The sequence below is a fragment of the Danio rerio genome, chromosome 24 (assembly GCF_049306965.1).
Source record: "Danio rerio strain Tuebingen ecotype United States chromosome 24, GRCz12tu, whole genome shotgun sequence".
Classification (NCBI taxonomy): Eukaryota; Metazoa; Chordata; class Actinopteri; order Cypriniformes; family Danionidae; genus Danio; species Danio rerio.
This window is the reverse complement of record NC_133199.1, coordinates 16,693,206-16,712,500: the sequence shown is the minus strand read 5'-3', so window position 1 is coordinate 16,712,500 and position 19,295 is coordinate 16,693,206. Positions and strand designations below refer to the sequence as shown.

General features: G+C 35.2%; 1 protein-coding gene across 9 annotated transcripts in view; it reads left to right on the top strand.

Annotated features, from left to right (window-relative positions):
* The window catches only part of rttn (rotatin), a 132,671-nt gene that overhangs the window by 21,531 nt on the left and 91,845 nt on the right, over positions 1 to 19,295 (top strand). For 4 of the 9 annotated variants that reach the window (XR_012399357.1, XR_012399359.1, XM_073940704.1 and 1 more), the window contains exons 9-14: positions 7,316 to 7,506; positions 7,623 to 7,738; positions 10,069 to 10,239; positions 10,502 to 10,714; positions 15,763 to 15,875; positions 16,002 to 16,128. Coding sequence is in view for 6 of the 9 variants with exons in the window: in XM_073940704.1 (XP_073796805.1) it covers positions 7,316 to 7,506; positions 7,623 to 7,738; positions 10,069 to 10,239; positions 10,502 to 10,714; positions 15,763 to 15,875; positions 16,002 to 16,128 (931 nt within the window). In the remaining 3 variants the exon portion in view is untranslated. Of the gene's footprint in view, positions 1 to 7,312; positions 7,507 to 7,622; positions 7,739 to 10,068; positions 10,240 to 10,501; positions 10,715 to 15,762; positions 15,876 to 16,001; positions 16,129 to 19,295 lie in introns of all 9 variants that reach the window. The other 5 variants (XR_012399358.1, XM_017353967.4, XM_005162659.6 and 2 more) reach the window with 2 other exon arrangements.

Below are 19,295 nucleotides of genomic sequence, written 5' to 3'. Positions count from 1 at the left end.
CGTGTTAAAGTAATAGTTTTAAGTATCTTTATTTAATGCTGTCACCGTGCTGCTGTCATGTCCACTGGTTGTTTTTGTCGCGGGAGCAACAGCGAGGATGACTGGAGGAGAGCCGGCTCGATCTCGCCAATGGCGGCAGGAAACTCTGAGATGCGAAAGGGTCAAACACAAACACCTGGGGCCTCATGTATCAACGCTGCGTACGCACAAAAACGTTGCGTACGCCAGGTTTCACGCTCAGAATCGCTCACGTTTGGATTTACTAACAATGAACTGAACGTGGGAATGTGCGCAGCTTCACGGCAGCTTTCTGGCAGGCGTACGCACATTTTTTGTGCGTGTCTGTTTTATTTACATTGACGACTCCTAGAGGCAGTTGTGTTAAATTCCTCTCTACAAAGTGTCTGAGCCTTGCAATGGCAGCTGTATGAGACGGGTTCAACTAGCAGGTATATAAGGTTTCCATACCATACAGTTGACCAGCTAAACATTAAAGCACAATTTGCAGCAGTCGCCTGTTTTCCCAATGTAATCTGAGCAATCTACCGCACGCACATTGCTATAAAGGCGCCACCTGAAGATGAATTTGCATGCGTGAATCAGAAACATTTCCATTCAATAAATGTGCAAATAAAATATGATGCTTATTGATATGAACTTATTGATGATTCCTACTTGTCTTTCTCTTGATAAATAGTTGGCAAAATCTGATATGTAGCGGGGAAAAAACAAGAAAGAGTTTATCAGACGCTGGATTCGAGCCGATTTCATGCTCGAACGTATCAATTCATGATCACATGCGTCTTACGAGCGCGCCACTGAGACTGTTCAGCGTCCTGCAACATTTTACAGATATAAACCACACTATTTCTTTTTTTTTTAATGCACTGAGTGCGATATGTTCAGACCCAACTGTGTTGACCGCATCAGCTAAACTCTCCCACTCTATTTTTTTCTTTTGTTGTTAATTCCGGAGAACAAACTTGCAAATAACAACGCTTTTCTCCGGTCTACCTCCGAAAGCAGCACCTCCAATTCACATTCTGTTCAAAGTTTCTCTTTTTGCTTGATTTTGCCTTTGCTTTTTCGTTGGGTTTTGCCATTAGCATAGTCATTAGCATATTCATACGGGGGAGGAGGCAGGGAGGAGTTTTGTGCTCGTGCATGTTGCGCTCAGTTTCACGTTCATTCAGATGTACAAAAGAATATGCGTGAGATTCGGCATACGCAGTGTTTCATACATCTGAATTTTTTTCTGCGTACGCACATTTACAGCTTTGTGCGTACGCAATGTTTTAGTAAGATTTCCACGCAAGTCTTCGTACATGAGGCCCCTGGAGCGCGAATTATATTTACTTCTAAAAGGCTTACAGTAAAATTATGTATTAAACGCATTTACAAATACGAAAACGAAGGAGGTTTTTGCTATCATTTTAGTTAGTTTCAGTTAGTTTTGTACGTACACAATACAGTTTCAGTTAGTTCTAGTTTTTGAAAAAACTCTCGTTTTTATTTTTATTTCAGTTAACGACAATTATTTTACATTTTAGTTTTCGTTTTTTTGTTAGTTTTCGTTAACTATAATAACCTTGGCTCGACATCCGTGTGAATCATTTGAAAATGCTTACCCCATGCTGCTTGCAATGTGTGCTAGTGACAACTAGGCATGTTGATAACTGTTTTCAAGGTATACTGCGGTTTGGAAAAGTCAAGGTTTTAAAACCACCAACATTTTCTGTTATACCGTTCCTAAGGTATGATTAAGATTTTTTATTTTTTTTAATAGTTTTTTAGGACAACAGAATTTTCAACAGAAAAGATGATAAAATGTAAAAAAGAAAAAAATCGCGATTCAGAAACCAATGCAATCTTGATTATGCACTTTTTTAAAATTTGCATGTGCTTATTAGTCTATTGACATTTACAGCGGTATATTTAAAGCTGTGTTTGGCATTAGAGAGAGCAGTTATAAAACATGGTTATAAAACAGCTTTCGTCTTTAGCCTTTTCAGCTTGTATAATTGGGGTATTTCTGTTTCAAACATTCACATTGTCACAGAAGTATTGGGAAAGCAGTTTATAGTTGGTATACAGATAGAGCTGTTGAACTATTAATCATTTTATTACATAATTTGGGCATACTGTTTATGTTTATTATCCATATGTAAATCACACACCAATGTATATATGTAAATACATGTGTAGAAAATGTTTATTTCCATTTATATATCAACTATTTTATACCACAAAATTATGTCAAAATTTTAAGTGTATATACATGTATGTGTGTGGAAATATGTACACACAATAAATATACACAACACACAGTTCCCTCAAAAATTCCATTTCATGTTAGTCAGAATTTCAGAGCGAAGTATTGATTTAAATAATATAATAATATATTTTTTACTTGTTTAAAATATACATTTTACTTAACTCATAACATAAAAGTAAAAACAACTGTCACCTATTAAAATGCTTGTTATTTTGTAAAGTATTACCAGAATCATGGGAGAATTGTGATCTCTATTTTTTTAAAATAACACTTTACAATAAGGTTGTATTAGTTAACTCAAAATAATGAATTAGTAAAGATGAATAAACAATCAACAGCACATGTAGTTCAATTAAAAGTTTTAATTTTGTCATCTTTTGCTTAGCCTTTACTTTTTCCACTATTGAACACAAAGAGAAGTTGTTTTGACGAAAGCTGGAAACCTGTAACCATTGACTTCCATACTATTTGTTTTTTTTTTTTGCCATGGAAGACAATGGTTACAGGTTTTCAGTATTTTTTAGTGTTCAACAAAAGAAATAAACTCCTAAAGGTTTGCAACCACTTGAGGGTTAGTAAATATTTGGGTCATTTTGGGTGAATTATTCTTTTAAGCATTACTTAATATTTGTTAATGTTAGTTAAACATATATTAATGTGTTAGTTACTTCATTAGTTAATTTTGAATTTCAGCACTACACAATCCTTGTTAATGTGAACTTACTTATTCTAATATTTGGGTCATTTTGGGTGAATTATTCTTTTAAGCATTACTTAATATTTGTTAATGTTAGTTAAACATATATTAATGTGTTAGTTACTTCATTAGTTAATTTTGAATTTCAGCACTACACAATCCTTGTTAATGTGAACTTACTTATTCTAATATATCTCTGTACATTAATAGCATAATTATGTTTACTTACACATACACTAATGTATTTGGTAATGGATTAGACTAGTAATGAACAAATCTCAGCAATGTAAAATCTTTTTTATGTAAACTTACAAATATAGTAATTTGTTACACTCAGAAAATGACGTTTGTTGTTGTTCACACCGTTTTTTTAAATAAGCTGAAGCTACACAATTCTTGAGTTTTTCTATTTTTATTTTTATTTTTTTTAAAGAGACAAATTAATTGTTTAATTTTCAATCCTCTGAAACTTAGAAAGAAAGTTAACTTAATTCCATTATGTTGTACCAACACAAATTGTTTGTGTGGAACCCAACATTTTTTACAGTGTAGTTAATTATTTAGTTAACACGAGCATGAACAGTAAACTATCATAGTTAACATTAACATGTTGTTCATGTTAACTAATGTATTAGCTGACATTAACTAATTACAGTAGTGCTGTCAAAAGATTAATCACGATTAATCACATTTAAAATAAAAGCTTGTATTTAATTTATATACAAACTGTGGGCAAAGTGCAAAGCGCAGGGCACAAATGCATTAAGGGCGTGTCAGAATCCACTTTTGCTAATATGAGAGCGGAAAAATCTGCTTTGCGCTGTGGCACATGGTCTAAAAGGGTTGAGCTTATTTTCTTAATTATATAGAGTTATAAGTGTGTTTTGAGAATAAACCAATCAGAGCCTCATCTCCCATTCCCTTTAAGAGCCAGTTGCATCGCGCCATGGTACATTTGCTATTTACATGACGACTTTGTAAGTGGAAAAACTGAACGCTTCACTGGCAAGAAAACAGTTAAACAGAGCATCTGCAGCACGAGAATGAGAGATGAGCCTCCTCATTATCTACTTTCACTTTCGCTCTCGTGGATAGGGAAATCTTGTACGAACAGACATCAATTAGCCTATAAATAATTAATTTAGTTTGTTAAGCGCAACAATTTGTATCAAAACTATTTCTAAATTCAGTTTTAATTTTCAGCAAATGAAAAATAATCGTGAAGTGTGTTCAAAAAATATATATCCAAATACACATGCTATGCCCCATATGATCTAAAACCTGACAGGTGAGCAAATCCAAGCTTGTTTTTAATAAAACAAATATAAATATGGATATAATAAATAATACTGCTAATAATAACATTATACAAAAGCAAATTGTCATGAATAAACTGAAAATCCCTTGGCGATCTCAATCCGGCATTTCTATGATTCTGTCAATCATATTTTCAAGTTCAGGAGAGAAGCAACGGCAGCCGCACAAGTCTTTACATTGTTTTATGAACGCTGTTCAGCCTTGTGGACATCTCCAAATGATGTTGAAAGAATCACATGCTGTATTTATAAGATAAAATTCACCCAAAAATGTCATTTCTGTCTTCATGTAATTTCTGTATTCGCAACTGCAAAATCACACTTGACGTGCAGCTGACCGTCAGCTGTCACCACAGAGAGGGCATCATGCGCCTGTGAATGAAGTCTTAATTTAATGGACAGAACCTCCATAGGCTGTAAGTAACAAGTAATAAAGTTGTAAATAACATTCAGTTTGTGGCGCAGAGTGATCATTTGGGAGCCGTGCTGGAAGAATGAACTGCAATTAACAGTAAAAATGAAACCGAAAGCGTGCACATCATTTAAATAATCATATCGCATTATAGAGTTATGATTGCGACAAGCATTTGATGTTTTTTTTTTTTCATTCATAGCGAACACAAAGTGTAGTGTATGAAAATAAATGTTTAACATTGTTAGTATAACTACTCTAGCCTATAATGTTGATTATAATGCATGAGGGAATCTGATAATGACAGATGTCTGATTTTACCTGTAGAAAAAAAGGTCTAATAATGTTGTCAATGACAGATTGTAAGCACATGTCTCAAACACAGTAATTCAACATCAGAATTATAAATAGTTGTATTCTGATGCAATCGCTTTACTGTACATTAATGACCATGACATATTTAAAGTCTGTTCAAGCCCACCGTTACAAGTCTATACAAAATTTAGCATTTTAACCAACAGTAGACCTACACAAAGCCTATTGCTGTTTTACCATATCATTGAGAAAAAAACAATAATAATAGCCTACTCATATTAACATTTATTTTACATCTACTGTATAGGTTTCGAGAAATTCCTGATCTTTATTTTAGACAAAAAAATCGGGCTCTATTTTGACGGTCCATACGCAGAGCGCAAACGCTTTCAGGGCGCAAACGCTTTCAGGGCGTTTCAGGACGCGTTTTTGCTAATTTACGGACCGGCAATCTGCCTTGCGCCACGGCGCATGTTCTAAAAGGGTTGAGTTTATTTTCTTAATGAGTTATAGGTGTGTTTTGAGAATAAACCAATTAGAATCTCATCTCCCATGCCCTTTAAGTGTCAGCTGCGTCGCGCCAAGAGCTCATTCGCTATTTACAGGTAGCAAAGTAAGTCTAAGTGGAAAAAATGAGCATTTCACAAGCAAACAGTTAACAGTTAACAGTTTTTTAACAGAAAACTATTAAACAGAGCATCTACTGCCTGAGAATGAGAAATAATGGATCACTTCCACTTTCGCCCTTTACGCACAGACATCAATTAGTCTATAAATAAATACTTTTGTTTGTTAGGCGCAAATTTTCGTTTCAAAACTATTTCTAAATTCAGTTCTAATTTCCAGCAAACAAATAAATGAATAATAATAGCAAAATGAGTTATATCCTAAAACACATGCTGTGCCCCATATGGTCTAAAACCTGCAGGTGGGCAAATCTAAGCTTGTTTTTAATAAAACAAATATAAATATGGATATACTAAATAATACTGCTAATAATAATAACATTATACAAAAGCAAATTGTTATGAATGAACTGAAAAAGCCTCCCGAGATGAAGAAGACATAAAAGCAGTGATTTTTCATATTTATGTAGGCTAGAAAATAATATGTTTTGTAATATTTTAATCCTTTATATTTATATTTATTTATACTTATTATATCCTATATATGTCCTTAATATTTACATTTTTTCATATGTAAAGATATTTGCCTATTGCTCTCTTGTGCGTATTAAGCAGTGCGTAAGCGAGGGGTTAGTTTTGGTCTAATGAAAAATCTATTATAGATTCTCAAAATAGCAACGCGCAAGCGGTCCGCCTCAGAACGCCTTCCTTTTTAGACCAGAACGTCTATGGGCGCACAAATGAGCGTTATTGCATTTGCTATTTAAACAGCGTAGCGCAACGCCTCAAAACGACTCTTGCGCCAAGCTGAAACTACCAAAAGACTACTGCGCCACGCCTTGCACCACACTGCGCCGGGTGTATGATAGGGCCCTTAGAGTTTGTACACTGTAAAACCCAACTGTCAACTTTATCAAAGGAAATGAGTGTAGTCAACTCAAAATTTACTGAAAGTTAATTCTACTCTTTTGAAAAGAGTTTTGAACTTCCTGTTAAAGGTAATGAGTTAATTCTCTTCCTTCTCTTCATTTATGGAGTTTTACTGTGATCAGATTTCTTTGTTTACTCAAATGGATTAAGTTTACAGTACTCATTAGGGTTAGGTTTTAAACTTAAATGGTTTGTTGCAATCGGTTTTCACAAATGGTTTGAGTTTCCTGAACTTTTTGGGTTTTAAAGTGTAGTATCTTGAAAAATATCTAGTAAAATAGTGTGTTCTGTCATCATGGCAAAGGTCAAAGAAGTGAGTTGTTAGACATTATTTATTAAAACTATTGTGTTTAGAAATGTTGAAAAAATCTTCCTCCCGTTAAACAGGAATTGGGGAAAATATACAGGGGGCTAATAATTCAGGAAGGTTAGTAATTCTGACTTCAATGATATATACTAAACTGAAAACAATCATAACCACCAAAAAAATATGATTGTCAGATCAAGAATCATGACACTCTTAAAATGTGTAGTTTTCACTGTAATTCTGATTTAAAAAGCAGCATTGGTGACTTGTGCACTACATATGAAAAATACAAAATTTATGCCAGCAAAAGAGAGAACTAAGAATAGCAGAAGTATTCGTCATCACCTTAAAATCTTTTTCTTTTTTTGTTATTATTGCTCACAAGCATCCACGTCCTGCTCGATTAAGGATTCCTTTTGATTTGTGCGTTCCAGCAGCAGCAGCAGCAGTCATAGAGGGGCTCCCCTTAGGCCAGCCCAGCAGTCTCCCCTCCCGTCTGCCCACCCAGAGCTCCCCCCGGAGATGATGATGGAAACGGAGGATGCGCTGGAGCTCCAGCTGCAGCAGTGGAGCCTGGCTAGATTCGCCGTAGCAGCCGTAGAGCACGCTCTGCCTCTCATCAGGACAGGTGAGGGTCCTCTTAAACCCTCTTTTCCCATTTCAAACGCACCCACAGCTGCTGCCGTTCCCCCTCACACGTGTGCTTCCATCGCTCAACATACTCCCTTTTTTTTTGATTTTCAGAAAGCCTGAAGGTTTTCCAGCGGGTGCTAGAGCTGCTGGCGGAGGCGCAGGGGCTGCTGGGAGACAGCGTAGCCCCTGAGGTGTGGGACGAGCACAGCCTGACTGCGACAGAGCTGGCAAGTGTCTTCTACAACACTCCTCCACGGTGCAGATCTACTGATGTCTGCATTAGTGCATACAAACACACACCTGTCGCCGCTCCCTTTCACCCACTCCACTTACTCTGAGGGACAGATGGTCATTGTGGAATGTTAAGCTATCAGCGCAAATCAGTCATGGCACGAGTGTTGTTTTTTCAGGCCAGGTTCACCATTTAGAATTCCCTCCGTTCGCTCCTTATTACATCTGTTGTGCCCATTCATATCATTTGTATTGGTTCGAAAATGCAACAAGGATCTCTTCTATAGCAATGGCTGACATGAAATAACAATGAACGTTGTATAATTTAGTTGCGTTAATGTATTTTTTAGAATTTGAAGTACAGTTGTGTACATTTAACGGTGATGTATTGTAATATTTACTGTATTTATAAGTGAAGCTAAATTTATAAAAAAAAAAAAATGGTAGATTCCTGTTAGGTCAGGATACTGTAGCTAGTACATACATTAAGCAGTGCTAAAGTCTTAACTCTAACATAATAAACATTTATAATTTAACATTTTTATATAATGTATCTAAAATATCAATCAGTAATTATATTATATTATATTATATTATATTATATTATATTATATTATATTATATTATATTATATTATATTATATTATATTATATTATATTATATTATGTGTTCTATGCTATATTTAAACATTTAGATATAAGTAACTAGTCAGCTTTGTCTATAAATCTTATAATTCTAATATAATACATTATGTACATATTGTATTGTCTTACATTGTATATAATGTAATGTATAACATTATAATATACAGTTGAAGTCAGGATTAATAACCCCCTGAATTATTAGCCCCCCTGTTTTTCCCCAATATCTGTTTAACAGAGAGAAGATTTTTTTAACACATTTCTAAACAAAATAGTTTTAATAACTCATTTCTAATAACTGATTTATTTTATCTTTGCCATTATGACAGTACATAATACATTACTAGATATTTTTCAAGACATTTCTATGCAACTTAAAGTGACATTTAAAGGCTTATCTTGGGTAATTAGGCAAAAAAATAAATAAATAAATAAAAAACTAATATAGCTTAAAGGGTCTAATAATTTTGACCTTAAAATGGATTTAAAAAAACTAAAATCTGCTTTTATTCTAGCCAAAATAAACCAAATTCAACAAAGAGTTCATGATAATTTCAGTGGTTGTCTATGCATTATTAATAGTTGTAAGTTGTAAGTATTTTTTATATGTAAATGTAAATGAGCAATTGTTATCAATAGTTTTAGCTTTATGTAAAGCATATTTATGCACCATATTATAAAGTGTTAACAATTACAGGGCTCAGCATAATCGAGTACGCCCTATTTCGAAAATGAATGTATTTATCTATTTCTCAGTGAATGTTATTAAACAGATATATTTATTAAAATAATATTTTAGTCACCAAACATATTTAGAAATTGAAAGATAATATAACTAAATTCAAGCAAACAAATTTACAAACTACAACATTTCAACAAAATTGTTAATGTTTTTTGGTTCTTTTGATTTTTCCTCCTAAACTTGTATTTAATATTTTTCTATGACATGCATTTGGGTGTACTAGTTTTTGATCCGTCATCGTATGTTATTCTGTTAGATAAGCTCCAGATTTAGCTTCTACTGACTAATCTAATGTATATGCACCAATATAATATTGACTAGCTTCCTATTAAAAATGTGAATTTAAAAGATAGATTTGTGAGGGGTGTATATTTATATGCTGAGCACTGTATGTTCTATTATAATTTACACACAATGAACACCGCTCAAGATTGTGGTAATTCATAATGCATAAACTAATGTGAACACATGCCAGTAGCTACAATAAGTGCAGATATTTAGCCATGCTTCAGAAATGTTAACCATCTCAACCTAGAGTTTAATTGTGGTCATTATGCAAAGTTTACTTTGTTTCATTCAGCTTATGAGTGTTTTACATAAAATGGCATCAACGTATGATTGTATACCATGGATTATGTAGGTCGCACGGCACCAAATAGGCCTCGTCCAATGATGTTCATTGCCTCTAGAAATCTTTTTAAACGAACTCATTGTGTGTGCACCTATGAGAACATTCCCCAGCGCATATGATTATGTATATTTCACGGCGTGCCTCTCTCCCTCATTGATCTTTAATGCACGCTCATGGCGTTTTTATCTTGAAAAACTGCTGTCATCTGAAAACTTTCTTTGAAATGCACAGGACTCTTGCTGCCCCCTGCTGGCGGTAACATGACATGCTCTTACTAACATCAGTCTTTTTGTACATGTGTTTTTTTTAAGAGAGAGAAATTACAGGCATGTATAGAGATTTTGGGAGATGTTATTTGCTACCACCATGGCATGACTTCCTCAGAACATCCAGAATCGTCTCTGATCCACCACAGAATGGTCTTCACAGGCACTGCCGTTTTCACAATACGTCTCCTGCAAACCTTGTTACCTGTGGAGAAGGTGAGTGAGCATATGGCCGTGCCATTCTTAGACATTAATAAGCCGTGCCACCACTGTCGCTGAATGGACATATGGCCGTGTCCTTCATGGTCATTATTAAAACAAATGAGAGTGCGAAACACACCAGAAGTTCACAGTGAAAGGGTCAATTGTTCAGTTAAGCTCCAGACCTAAGGACAACACTATAATTGCAGACAAATCTATTAGCGTTTCATTTTTTGTGTGTGTTTTATTACCTTGTGTGTGTTGTCTTTACAAACAGGCTGCGGATAATCTTCCGGAAAGTACCGTGGCTGCCATTTTCCTGTTGTGTCTTGATATATCCTTCAGCGTGGCGTTCCCCGTCATCCATGAGTCAGCCGTGGCGTATCTAGAGCAGGCTTGCTTTGAAAGATACAGCCTGTATCGTAGAGTGTCCCGTATTTCTCATTGCATGGAGGCGACATGCACCTTTTTAAAGGATGCACAGGCTGAGGTAAAGATTAGAAACATTGCCCAACATATTAGCCTTCCAGTGGATACATTCAGTCAAGACATGCTCAAATATTCAAATTGTGGGTAACACTTAAGTTTGGGTAACAGTTCATGCTATTAACTACTAGCTTATTACCTGCCCATTATTAAGACATTAATTGTTCATTAGTTGTTATAAAGTATGATCTTATTCTACATCCCTAATCCTACCCAAAACCTAAACCCAACTTCAACCTTACTAATTATTAATAAGCAGCTAATTAGAAGTTTATTAAGCTAGTAGTATTACTTAGTGGTTTGTTAATGTTGTGAGTTGTTACCTAAACTGTTACCAACTTTTGTTTTAACAAATGTCACATAATTTACTACTGACTTTTTACCTGCTTATTATTAAAGTGTTAACTGTTTATTGGCACTTCTAAAGTGTGAACCTGTTTCACATCCTTAATCGTACACAATATCTTAATTCAACTACTACCTTACAAACTATTAATAAGCAGGGTAACACTTTAGTTTAGGTCACAATTCATGCACTTAACTACTAGCCTAATACCTGCCTAATATTAATGTATTAACAATTAACAGTTCATTAGTAGTTATAAAGTATGATCTTATTCATCCCTAATCCGTCCCAAAACCTAGGGTTGTGCAATTAATTGAAAATCCGATTCTAACGATTATGAAAAAAACTTTAATCGAGATAAGCAATTATTCCATCATATACTGCCCCCTTTCCAGTTGTACACATTTTTTGCTCTGCAAAGCTCAGTTTCACGTGAAAATGACTAAAAGCATGTACTGTAATGTAATATTTGCAGCAGGGAATGTGCATCATTCATTGATGTAGGCCCTACATTTAGAGTCATTCATATTTTTAAAAGCTCGGAAGAGCACATGCGTGTGTGTGTGCGCAAGCCGCGATTAGCCTAGGACAGGCTTGGAGATGAGCAGAGCACATCTAATGCCGTCTTAATGTGAGTGCTTTAATGGTCAAATACATGCACACTTGTGTCAGAGCGCGATGTTTAATGATTATTCATATTAACTCTCTTTTGTGTAATAAACAAACAAGTTGAAAATCAAAAGACATGTGAAAGAGAAACCATATCAGAGCCGCACTGCTCTTAAAGTGACAGTGCGTAATATTCCTGCTGCCGCCTGTTTTTATAAATAATCAAACAACAAAAGGAGAAAATCCCTCACTGGTCTTGACTGAAGGACTTTTGTAGCTAAAGTTTTTTCTTACAGGGTCAGATGCTTAAAGCACGGTTTAAACATGACAGTTTTAATAACTCATTTTTAATATGATCACGGTACATTTTATTTTACTATATACTTTTCAAGATATTCAGCTTAAAGCGACATTCAAAGGCTTAATTAGTGTAATTAGGCAAGTCATTGTATAACAGTAGTTTCTGCAGACAATCAAAATATATATTGCCTAAAGGGGCTAATAATATTCAGCTATCAAAATAATAGGTTTCAAAATATTTAAATCTGCTTTAATTCTAGCCGAAATAAAACAAATGAGCCTTTCTCCTGAAGAAAAAATATTATAGGAAATACTCTGAAACATTCCTCTGTTAAACATCATTCGGGAAATATTTATATATAAAAAAATCACAGAAGGGCAAATAATTCTGACTTCTACTGATAATTATTTTGAATAATCGTGATTACAATTATGACCAAAATAATCGTGATTATGATTTTTTCCATAATCGAGAAGCCCTACCAAAACCCAAACTCAACTATTAATCAGCAGCTAATTAGTCATTTATTAAGCTTGTATTGTTAGTCAATGACAGCAACCATGAGCAGCTAATTAGTCGTTTACTGAACTGAAGGTCTTGCTAATAGTTTGAATTGTACCTTAAAATAAAGTGTGACCAAATTTTCATGTGATTAATAGAGGATTGGTTTTGGTGGAGTCAGTTCTACATTTTATTTGAATTAAGAACAAAACAACAAAAACTACTATAAATGTTTTAAAGATAAAGATTTCCAGTCATTTTTCTGAAGGCTGAGGTAGTGATTGAAGAACTGGTTTATAAGAAATGAATTAGAAGAAAATATTTTCCCAGTGGATTCTTGAAGGCATGCTCTGAAATTAAAATGATAGTCCATATGTTTAGTTATTTTCTCATGTTGTATGTGATTAAAAATTAAACACTTTTGTTTATAATACACGAAAATTTTGACAGAGTCAGGTGTTTCTGGTTATGATTTGAAAACTTTCAGGAGCAACTCTTTTGTAGGATTTAAAATAAATTAAAATGAATCAAATTGTTTTTTCATTCATTTATTCATTCATTAATTTATTTTCTTCATTCATTGTTGGCTTAGTCCCTTTATTTATCCAGGGTTGCCACAGCGGCACGTATCCAACTTATCCGGCAACTTAAGCCTAAATTATACTTTTGCCTGGCACCGCGTCACTGACCTGACTGCATGTGCACCTCACGAAACGAACAAGACTTTTATACTTGACGCGTTCACGTTGTGATATTATTGAAAAAATGAGAGGGGGCGGTCAAGAGAAACCCACCGTAAAGTCAGACGGATAACAGAGAAGTAGGAAGTTTCCAGAACTACTTCATATCAATAATATCATTCAAGATTTTTAAACTGATTATTTTTACATATTATTTTAATGATTATAAAGATTAAATATTTAAATTCAAACTTTAATGCTTCATTTGCTTTTGTTCATATCTCAGATAGTTTTACCTTTTAAGCTTATTAAAATATTAATAACAACAGAACAGGGGTTGCTCTACAAATGTATATTTTTTAATTATGGCAAGAATAAAAGCAAAAAAAGTTGCTTACACAAAATCTAAAAACTAAAGACTGTTTATTTTTATTATTTACCCATTCAACAATTCACACATTACTGTCTGCCTAGTTTTTCCTCCACTGATATGCTAAAAAGGCAATAATGGTCCATCATTCTTGACCATTATCACCAATAAAGCCTCAAAACAGGACATCAGTATTCTTTTCCAGTGATCAAAGAAATCATTTGTGACTTCATTTTAGTTTTGTAAATATTAAATTGTTTAAAATTATTATTTTTATATTATATATACATCAGTGTAAAACCTATGACTGGTGGAAAACATTATTTAATTGCGTATTAAAAGCACCCGAGTCTTCACTTTTGCCATGGCCTCTCTCTTTTTTTTTTTTTTTTTTAACAAACTTATCCTTCAAGTTTATCTATACCATTCAACAAAAAGTTTCTTCCTTTCCCACTTCAGTTGCAATTTCTAGCCAAGAATTATTGGTCACCTGATTATTCCTATGATCACGCATGGATGGATCATAAAGATGTCTGTACAGGCGTACCTGTTTCATAAAAAATCAGTCACACTTTATTTTGTTGGTCATTTTGTTGAATTTAAGTTGCATTGCATCTACATTTCAGCTAATTCTCATTAGATTATAAGTAGACTGTTAGGTTGGGGTTAGGGTTAGTGTAAATTGACATGCACAAGTTTCTTCTAGTCAGTCAAATGTCTGTTGAAGGAGCAGAATTAACAGATATTAAGCAGACATTCAGATATTCAACTCAAATCAAACATGGCGCCGCACATACTTTTCACTCGAGTTGAAAAAAAAAAAGGGTGAAAAGCTGAAAATGAAATCTTGTTGCACGCACCCAAAGCAAACCTCCGGAAACACAGCGATGACGTCACATTTGCTATACGTACTTGAGCGAATTAGCGGATGTGTCGAGTATAAACCAGGGCTGCATCCGAAACCGCATACTACTCAGTAGGTACTACATTTGAATTTAAACGTACTACTCGGCTGTTAGCAAAGTATGTTTTATATAGTATGAATGTGAGGAGTATGAATGGAATTACTACGTACTACATCTGGCATTTTGTCATGGTCATGTGACCTACCTGTGTCAGTTGCGTCGATTCACTTCTATTCATGAATTTTCTCTTGGGGCATCATGGGAAGTCATGGGTTGCGCACTTCAGAATCTCGCCGGAAGCATTAAGTCATTCGGTTACTTTTCGCATACTGATTTTCGAATTCTATGAATTCGGCATACTACTCTGCTCACATACTTATTTTAGCATACTATGTAGTTTAGAAGTATGCGGTTTCCGATGCAGCCCAGGCTATAGGGGCTGAGCACACCGAATGTGCCTTTATGTTCTAAAAACGGGAGGTGCACCACAATGCCTTTTTTGTTGACAAAAAAAAAAGAAGTGCGATTCACTTTATGTTGCTAGGCAATGACTGAATCAGCTGTGTATTGAGTGAGAGTGTTGATATTATATGAATACATATTTAAAAGTACTGTGAAATTCAATTTCATTTGTGAAGTCAAACAGCTCTGAATAACTCAAAACAGCAACCTCAAGTCTCTCCTCCATCTTCAAAAGTCTTCGTAGTTGTTTTGACAACAGAAACCCCGCCTCGGTTTTCACTTGATTGGAGTATGAAAAAGAAGCGACTGACGAAACACACTTTTTCCGCTTAGAGTTGACTTTTTTCAACTGTCGCGCACCGCGTGCAAGGGCAAAAATGCGTGGTGCAACAGGCGGTTAAAACATGAGGCACACGGGGTGCTTAAGCAACACGTCAAATGCTCGTTAGTAAATTATTCAAAAAACACATTAATGTGAAAAAACATTAATGTTTTTGAAGCTAATTATTTAAACAAAAAAATAACTCCCATTAAATTTTCAAAAAAAAAAAAAAACTCAAATATTATTGTTATATCAATATTATTAATTGTAATGCGTTACTTTACTCATTACTTAGAAAAGTAATATTATGTAACTCGCGTTACTTGTAAATCATTACCCCAACACAGAATTTTACCATATCAGTGTGTACACATTCTAACAATGCAAATAACTGTAATCAAGTCAGAATTGAGCAAAATGTTTCACAGTGTTAAGTTATTAACTCTCTCTCTACCCACAGCGTTTCCACAACATAGTATAAACTACAAATACTGTTACCAAAGTTTGCATTCATGTATTTTAAGTAATACGAGTTAACTGATTTGTTACTTTCTAGGGCGATAAGAACTGGCATGAGCTTTTGGAGCTTGCTGACCAAGGAGTAGATGCTTTTCCATATCATCAGCACCTACCGGTGGTGAAGGAATGTGTCCAGATTTGCTCCTACCTGTAAGTTGTTCACAATTATGGAAACTGTAAAACCGGCATTGACATCTGCTGTTTTGTCTGGCACTGCGGAAAAGGTGTCATCCTATGAAAATCTGTAAAAAAAAAAAAAAATGTGTCTTTTCGTAGGTGGAAATTTGCACAAGCAAGCCCGCTTCTGCAGTCGGAGAGTCAGAAGATATTTCTGAAGCTTTTGTCTCATCCTCTGTCCCCAGTGAAGGCAGAAACCTACTCCTGCACTCTGAGCATTTTGAAGGTACAAGATGTGCAGTGGAAATTGGGAGCAAGAGCTTATTTTGAGCCATTTCCACTAGATAAGTGACAGAAAAGACAGGGGAAAAAGTTCGGCTAACTTTGGAACTGAACATTCCAACTAAATCAGGTTCTGATTTTAGCTTATTGCACATGGTGTTCAAAGCTGTTTGATTTACTGGAAGTTGACCCTTCATGACTTGTTTCTGCTGAGCGGCAAGGTTTGGTACAGTACAGTATGGTTCAGATCACCGTTTCTGCTGCTAACAGTAGGGCTGTCTAATCATGGGAAAAATTATAATCACCATTATTTTTCTTTTCATTTATTTATTGATTGCCTAGTTTTGTTTTCAAACATTTGTAAAACAAATCATATTTGATTGGCTTGCTATCTCCAGGTTGGAGGAAGGTTCTTAGCCCAGGTAGAGGATTTCAAGTATCTTGGGGTTTTGTTCATGACTGAGGGAAGGATGGAATGTGAGGTTGACTGACAAATTGGTGCAGCGGCAGCAGTAATGCATTGATGTACCGTTTTGATGAAGAATAAGCTGAGCCGAAAGGCAAAGCTCTCGATTTACTAGTCAATCTACGTTCCTACTCTCACCTATGGTCATTACTTTAGGTCATGACTGAAAGGACAAGATCTCGGATACAAGCGGCCGAAATTAGTTTCCTTCGCAGGGTGGCAGGGTGCACTCTTATTGATAGGGTGAGGAGCTCTGTCACCCTGGAGGAGCTCGGAGTAGAGCCGCTGCTCCTCCACATCAAGAGAAGTCAGCTGAGGTAGCTCGGGCATCTGTTTCGCATGCCTCTTGGATGCCTACCTCGGGAGGTGTTCCAGGCATTTCTCACCGGGAGGAGGCCTCGGGGACGACCCAGGACACGCTGGAGGGACTATGTCTCTCGGCTGGCCTGGGAATGCCTCGGGATCCCCCCGGAGGAGCTGGAGGAAGTGTCTGGGAAGAGGGAGATCTGGAGTTCTCTCCTAAGACTGCTGCCCCCACGACCCGGCCCTGGAAAAGTAGTAGGGAATAAATGAATGAGTGAATGAATGAAAAAATCATATTGTACAAACAATAACTGACATTTTTTTTTACTTAACCAAAAGCAAAGAAAGATCAAAAGCTCAATATCAGAGAGATAAAAAAGTATAATAATAAAAATAAAAAAAAAACTTAAAGCCTGCAATTAAGAAATAGAAGGTCAATGCATCAGAAAAGGTCCCCAATTTTTTTAAAAGTCACTGAACAGTATTTTCTCAGGGGTGCAGTAGGAAATAAGTCCGTAGATGCAATGTTTCGTAGATGGAGTGTGAGATGATTTTTAATTAACTAAAATGCATTTTCTCCCAGCCGTTCCAGCCAGAAGTGTAAAGTATTTTTATGAGATGTGTTTAGTACTACAGTGTCCCTTAATTTTCAGATTCTGGGATCATAATAGGGCTGCACGATGTTGGAAAATTTTGACATGGCAATATTTTTTTCTATGCAATGTATTGCGATATAAATACAATTTCACCAGATGACTTGAACCCAATCCTAGTTCTACCCCTTAGCCCTTTCCCCTATCCCTCATTTTGCACGTTCACGTGAAGGCGTAGGGTTGTCCCAACTCTCTTTAACTTGAAGGCGTAGGTCTAAGAGGAAGGGATAGATACTTTTTCAAACTAAGATTTTTCAAGACCACACACGAAACCAAGGGGTAAGAAAATTTCACAAAATACACCTGCCACAACGGCAGCATAGATGCACTCGGAGATCCACAAATTAGTATTTTTTGTCTTTATCATGAATTTTTACAACAAACAAGCATATGTTTTCATACATTCAAAACCGTGTTGGTGTTATTGTCACACCTTAAAAAAAAAAAGATAAAAAAAAAATTAAAATAATAACTGCTAAATTTTGCTATCCTTAATCCATAATAATAACTCCCGTGTAGCAGTCCCACAACATTCTCTCACTCGATGACACTGGAATACCTTGGCAGAAAAGTGTAATGGCTGTAAATAAGCTTTTTACAGTGTCTGCTATGTTAAAGTTGTGTTTGTTTGTTTACATAGATGAATATGGCCCTGGTGTAAATGCACAGTACTATTACGATCTTATTGCCACATTAGATTGTTATGATAATAAGGCAAAATACATGCCTTTAGTGAGTTCCTGAAGATAAATACCAAAAAATAACACAACTTTAATAACTACAGCAGTCAAAATCGTCTGATCTCATATGAAGCATGAGAGCGCGATGACATAAGATGATGTGTGCAGGTGCTGTAGTGCTGTCCCATTTTTTAGGGGTAAATTTTGAAGCTCTTCCACTTAACACTCTGTTTCAAGGGCTAAGGGGAAGAGGTAGGGTACAAAAATAGAATAAGGATTGGGCCTTAAATAGCTCTATTTGGAAAGCCATTAATTTAATTGATTGGGATGAGTTTGTAGGGGAAAAATACATATATTTTATGTAATTTATTATACGAATAATAAACAAACCCACAGTCTGAAACAAACACAATGGAGCAAATATGGAAGTGAAACAAACAGTGCTTTTTGGCCTTCTGGGGAGAGTCTAAAAGTAATCAGCTACAAAAATTGACCAATCAAATATAAAATAACATTGCATATTCTTCGTCATCTAAATTATTCATTAAAATGAATCTTTATTCATCTTCTTTGTGCACTATTAAAATACTTTAAACTCTCCTAACATGCTCACAGTCACAGGCATTAAAAACACATGCAGATGATAAACTTTTCATTCATTCTTTCATTCATTGTCTTTTTTGGCTTAATCCCTTCATTAATCTGGGGTCGCCACAGAGGAATGAACTGCTAATTTATCCAGCATATGTTTTTACGCAGCGGATGCCCTTACAGCTGCAACCTATCACAGGGAACTTTTACTTCATTATGGTTAAATTCTGCAGTTACTTCACAAATCTCATGTGTTTTGATTTGTGGTTCCTGGTCATCTACTATCTATCCCAACTCAACATTGCAAATCTTTTGATGTGACTATTACAAATGCATACATTGCGATATCGATGCTCAAATGAAATATTTTGCAGCCCTAATCATAAGTGAGTTGGATATCAGTAATTTTTGATGACATTTCAACCATATATTCCCAAAAATCAGACAAAACAAAAAGCAAAGCTTAGGCAAAGCAAGA